This window comes from Panthera tigris, chromosome E2, assembly GCF_018350195.1.
Source record: "Panthera tigris isolate Pti1 chromosome E2, P.tigris_Pti1_mat1.1, whole genome shotgun sequence".
NCBI classification, from domain to species: Eukaryota; Metazoa; Chordata; class Mammalia; order Carnivora; family Felidae; genus Panthera; species Panthera tigris.
Genome location: NC_056674.1, coordinates 57,107,084 through 57,113,083, shown reverse-complemented (window position 1 = coordinate 57,113,083; position 6,000 = coordinate 57,107,084). Strand labels below are relative to the sequence as shown.

Here is a 6,000-nt window from a genome sequence, read left to right as displayed (position 1 = left end):
ACAGAGGGAGACGCAGCATCCGAAGCAGGCTCCAGGCTCCGAGCCGTCAGCACAGGGCCCGACGCGGGGCTCGAACTCACGAACCGTGAGATCGTGACCTGAGCCGAAGTCGGAGGCTCAACCGACTGAGCCCCCGCAGGCGCCCCCATACTCAAAGCTTTCCACTTGGAGCCAAGAGTTTAAAAATTTTTGTAGGCTGGAGAATTCTCCTACAAATGGGGCTGTTCACTTTCAGTTTTAATAAATAGTAATTAGGGGAGTCACCTATGTCCTGTCTACTTGGGATTGTGGTTTTAGTTGTGCCCTTTGCTGTGACCGGGTAGAGTCCCTGAATGAATTCCCTGTGTGTCTTCCTACATTTGCCGTAGGGCGCCCTGTGAGTGTGGATGTCGAGTTGCCGTGTGCCCGTTGGATTTTCAGTGGTTAATATATCTCGTTGAATTCCCTGCCCTGCCTTCCCTCACGCTTTTGGCCTCGATCTTAATCTTGCCTGCCGTTAATGATGTCACGCCGCTGTGTTTGTTGCTTGGAGTTTGCCTGGTATATTTTAGCTTGATTTTTCGGAGTCTTTTTTTTCTTATAAACTTTATTTTGACGTAACTTGAATCGACCTAGAGGCTGCAAAACCGGTGCTGAGAGTTCCTGGGCACTCCTCTCCCAGCTTCGCCTAATGAAAACATCTTCCCTAATCAGAGCACAGCCACCCAAGCAGGACGCTGGCATCGGCACGATATTAGCAACGACGCATAGACCTTATTCGAATGCCGCCAGTTTTTCCAAAGCCCCTGCTTTCAGGCACACTCAAGGCTAGGGGCACAGTCTTCCAGATGGCAAAGTCTGCCCAAGCCTCCCGACACACACTACGCGGTCCGAGGGCCCCCCCAAGTCGCCCTCAGGTTGGACAGTTTGCTGAAGAGACAGAACTCACCGAAACCTGTTGGGCTGTTGGTCAGGCTTGTTACGGGGGAGGATACACATCAGCGCCAGCCGCGGGGTGGACCGGCAGTGTTCCAAGAACAGAGTTTCTGGTCATCCTCACTGAGCCCGACGGTGGTCTTGGGGACCCCTGCCATCAGTCCTGGGAAACTTGATCACGTGTAGAGATTGACGTGACCCTCGCTACAGTCAGGATCCAGAACTGTCCCATTTGCCTCCCAAACTCCTTCCTGCTCCCCCTCTTCCAGTCCCGCCCTCCTAACGCTGACCCCCGACAACCTGTCATCCACTCTGTCACCTTAATTGTCACTTCGAGGATGTTAGGTATAAATGGAACCGTACCATACGTCACCAGTAAGACGGGTTTCTGCCACTCGGCGTGACACCCAGGGGACACACCCAGGATGCGACGTGGACGCTCCTGAGCCCTCCACTGTGGGGGGGGCCGCTCGTTGGCAGAAGGAGGCGTGGATGGTTGTAAGATGCGGCTCTTATGAGTGACGCTGCCGTGGGCACGAGGGTCTGTGCCTAGAGTGGCGAGGCTGGGTCACAGGCTAAGCGTGTGTTTGACCAGATGGGACGCCATCAGCCTGTTCTCCAGAGCGGCTGTGGTACTTCCCTGCCCTGCGACACGTCCGGGCACCGGTTGTCCCACATCCTCGTGCCCTCAGCGTCCTGGGCATGTTTTTAGCTGTTCGGAGAGGTGTGTTTACTGCCTCTATGCCCTCTTAAGAGCTTGTGCCCTTTTTCTGTTTTTTTTTGTTAAATTTTAATTTTTTTTTTTTAATTTTGGATCAGAGTCGATTGTTGGGTTTGTGATTTGAAAATACGTATTTTCCAGTCTTTTTTTTTTTTTTTTTTAAATTCTCTCCACTAGTGACTTTCATGGGCAAAATGCTTTCACTTTTGGTGGAATCCAGTTAGTTTTTTTTCCTGGATTAAAAAAACTTTTTTTTTTTTTTTTATTCAAGCCTCATTTACCATGTTAGGTTAGTTGCAGGTATACAGCACAATGATTCAACAATTCTCTATATTTCTTGGAGTTCTTTAAGGTCTGTACCTAAATTTTTTTTTTAATTCCAGTATAGTTGGATTGCAGAGTGATGTTAGTTGCAGGTGTACAAGACGGTGACTCAGCCCTTCTGTACGTCACCCCGTGCGTCTCATGGTAAGTCCTTACCCACAATCCCCTTCACCTGTTTCACCCATTTCCCTGCCCTCCCCCCCTCCAGTGACATCAGTTTGTTCTCTGGAGTTAAGAGCCTGACTTTTGGTTTGTCTCTTTTGTTCTTCGTTCGTTTGTTTGGTTTTGATTGCACTTAGGCGCGAAATCATAGGACACATGTATTTGACTTATTTCACTTAGCGTTATACTCTCTAGGCACCCGTGTAGCTGCAAATGGCAAGATTTCATTCTTTTTATGGCCGAGTACTCTTCCAGTGTGTGTGTGTGTGTGTGTGTGTGTGTGTGTGTGTGTACCCCACATCTTGATCCATTCATCGACCGAAGGACTTTGGGGCTGATTCGTATCTCAGCTATTGTAAATAATGCTGCAGTAAACATAGGGTTGTATATATCTTTTTGAATGAGCATTTTTGTTCTCTTTGGTTCCTCACAAAATTAAAAATAGAATTACTGTGTGATCCAGTAATTCCCCTACAGGGTATTTTCTCAAATTTTCTTACCTTTTAGGGATGGTCTTGTGGGGTCATGTCTAAGAACTATGCCTAACCCGGGATCCCAAGGATTCTTCTGCCCCGTTTTTCTGTTTTGGCCTGTGGCTCATGTTGAGTTCATTTGTGTGGCGGGCGTGAGGTCTGAGTCGAGGGTGGCTTTTCTCGGCCGCAGATGTCTGTCCCCACACCATTAGCTGAAATGACCATCTTTTCTTCATTAACTTGCTTCTGGATTGGTGTCAGAAGTCACAAGGTTTCTTTTTTGGGGGATCGGTTTTAACTACATCCCTGTCCTCACACGTTCTAGGATTACTCGGGTTCCTGCCTTTTCAGTGCGTGTTAGTAGCTTGTGGTTTTCAAGGAACTGGTTCATTTCCTCTAACTTGTGAATTCACTGGAGGGGGCTCTCATGATAGACCCCCTCCGTTCCTAACAGAGGTCATGTGTGTCTCCCTTTGGTAAACCTTTAGCAAGACTGGCGATCTTATTGGTATTTTCAAAGAACGAGCTTTTGATTTCTACCCGCGTCGTTGACTTCACTGATCTCTGCTCTTTCCTCTGTGTATTTTGGTGAATGTCCCTTTGCTGTTGATGGGTGGGTGTTTTACAAGTGGAAATCCGGCTAAGTCTTCTGTATTTTGATGAAAAGATGCCTGTATAGTCTGACGTATTCGTTGGACTTGATGGTTGGCGTTGTGTCTAGTTTTTAGTTGTTTCGCCTTAGCACTTGTTTATTTCATCTCTTAATTTGCAATCTACCTCGGGCTATCGTGGACGGTAGAAATAGGGGTGAAGGGTACTTTCTGATGTCGTAGTCTAAGTATCGGTCGGCCGGGGTGGGTCTTGATTATTTTTTAAGGGGAAGCATGTTGCTTGGACGCGTCCTGACTCAGAGTCGAGCTGTGCACAGGCTTGTGCGCAGGGCAGGTGTCGGCCTGTCTCTCTGAGGGGTCATCAAGGGTTGGCAGCTGCTGGGCAGGTACCATCCTTGTGCGAGTGGCCTCCCCCTCCAGGCAGCCCTCTCGATCATGTTTCTGCGGGCCCGGCACATGTGCGTGTCCCCATTTAGCTGTGGGGTCACGTGTGGGGGCTACAGAGGACAGTGCAACCCAGGCCGTAAATCCTACTTCCAAGGAATCGGAACTCTGCCTGGCAGCTGCAGGGGTCCACTCTGACCTCCCTCACCCTGGCCTGGCCCAGACGGCCGGCCTCACAGCCACCGTGGCTGGTGTGAGGGTTATTTTGTGGGTCAATTTCGCCCGGCCGTGGGGCCAAACAGTAGTCTAGATGTTCCTGTGAGCTCTGTTTCTCGGGGGTGATTAACATTTATATCGGTAAACTTTGAAGAGAGCGGGTTGCCTTCAGAGGGCGGGTGAGCCTCATCCAGTCCCTTAAAGGCTTAAGAGAAGGGCCTGGGATCCCGGAGGAGGAGGGGAGCCCGTCTCTGCCTGGAGCTGCCCGGGAGACCCCGCCTCCCCGAACACAGGGGACGGGCCAGCCTGACAGTCGCGTGGGTCACTTTGTTAAAACAAGTCTCTATTCCCTCCCCCTCCTGTTGGTTGGGTTTCTCTGGAAAAGGCTAATAACTGGGGGGCGGGGTTACAGCCGTGGCCTCATTTCACGAAAGCTGGGGCTCCACGGCTGGGTCTGCGTGGCTGGTTCCTGCCCCCTGTGGGCTCTGCCATCTTGGAGCTGGGCGGACAGGCCTGTGGTAAGACCGGCCCTGGGGGCTCACGCTCAGGGGGCGGGCAAGCACCCCGGTCCCAATTCCAGAGGGAAAAGGCCAGGCCTTCGCTGAGGCCACCAGGGCGTGACTCTCTCGCCCCAGATGTGTGGGTCGTGAACGAACGGCTGCGTGGGGATGCCCCCGGGGCCACCCGTAGGAAAACCACTTACCAGGCACCTGCAGAGCCCTTAACAAAAGGGTACAAAGCCCCCCACTTTACGGTCGAGGACACGAGGCCTCTTCCTCGTGCGGGAGCTGCTGTGGCACAAATACGTGGGCAGACGTGGTTAAGAAAAATCACTGTGATTTAATAAATAGCAAGGTGTTGCCGTGCGGTCTCCAGAGCTCAGCCGGAGAGGTTGGGGTGGACGTGGGCCCGGGCCCAGGCTTCCTGCCGGTTTCCCAAGAAGCAGATCAGGTGAGGGACCTACCGCACGGCGTCCTAAAAGCGTGCCTCGGGAGGGGGCCTGGGGGAGGGCCACAGTCACATAAAAATATAGATTATTGAGGGGTTGGACGCAGGCGGGGGCCGCTATGCATCTTCCTGGTGACCCTGGGCTTTCTCGGCTCTGGAACAGAACTTTTCGCATAGTTTGAGCAGCTCTGACAAAATGAACACGGATGAAGCCAGTGCGGTTAAAAGCAACAAGTCTGCAAAAAGGTGAAAAGAAGATGGGGGTCAGAGTGCACGGTGCCACCCTGAGGCTCCCTTCCCCACGTCTCGGCTTTGGTCGCAGAGAGCCCAGAGGTGAGGGGCGAGGACCCGGGAGCCGAGGACCAGGACTTGCCGTCCCGGGAGGGACGGATGTCCGTGCAGCTCCACAGGACCACCCCGTCCTTCCAGGGGGCTCGGGGCTGGGGTGGGGGTGCGCTACCCCCTCCGGCAGTAACAGGACCCTCCCCCATCCATCTTGAGGGCAGACACCCCCCACCCCGGCCTCGTGCTCTGAGCAGTCGTGTCCAGCACCTCCGAACCGACCGTGTCATGACCTGTGGCCATGACCTACGCCGGCCTCCCCACCTGCTGGCTCCCACCACGTAAGTGGCTCCGGTCACTGCTGTTGCTCAGGTACCCTCCTCCCCCACCCCTCCCCTCCTCCCCCACCCCTCCCCTCCTCCCCCCACCCCTCCCCTCCTCCCACTTGTGTGCTCTGTTAGCTTCAGGCAAAGGTGGCCAATCACCCCAGGCAGCTCACAAAGAAAAGGCTGGAATCGCGTCCGCCTGGGTGGGGAGGCAGGGGAGCCCCAGGATTCCACCCCGGGGCAGGTGCGCTCGGGGCCCTGGACGGCCGCGGTCATTGAATCATGTTGTGTTTAGCCCGAGCTGCTGGGTGGCCCGCTCCCTGTCTTGGGGTCAGCGGGTGCCCAAGACCCACGAGCCCCCTGCCAGCGGGGGCAGAATGAGCCCGGACTGTGACCCGCCATGGTGCAGCCCCCGGGCCTTGCTGCATCGCTCTGAGCCGCCAGCCCTGGGACGGGGGGGGGGGCCGGGAGGCCGTGTCCCCTTCTGCCCCCGGTGGCCCTCCCGGTGGAGGTGCCTCATCCTCTGGTTCCCCGTGTACTCCACGACCCCATCACATCGCCCTCCCACCCCGTGCGGCCGGCCGGGCACACGTAGGGACTTCGCACCTGGAAAACCGCATGTCGGCGCCCAGGCGGCA

General features: G+C 54.5%; 1 protein-coding gene across 1 annotated transcript in view; it reads right to left on the bottom strand.

Annotated features, from left to right (window-relative positions):
• Nucleotides 1-4,692: 4,692 nt before the first annotated feature.
• Nucleotides 4,693-6,000, bottom strand: part of ATP2C2 (ATPase secretory pathway Ca2+ transporting 2) — a 62,261-nt gene continuing 60,953 nt past the window's right edge. The window contains exon 29 of the mRNA XM_042968089.1: nucleotides 4,693-4,990. Coding sequence (XP_042824023.1) covers nucleotides 4,872-4,990 — 119 coding nt within the window. The 3' untranslated portion in view covers nucleotides 4,693-4,871. The remainder of the gene's footprint in view (nucleotides 4,991-6,000) is intronic.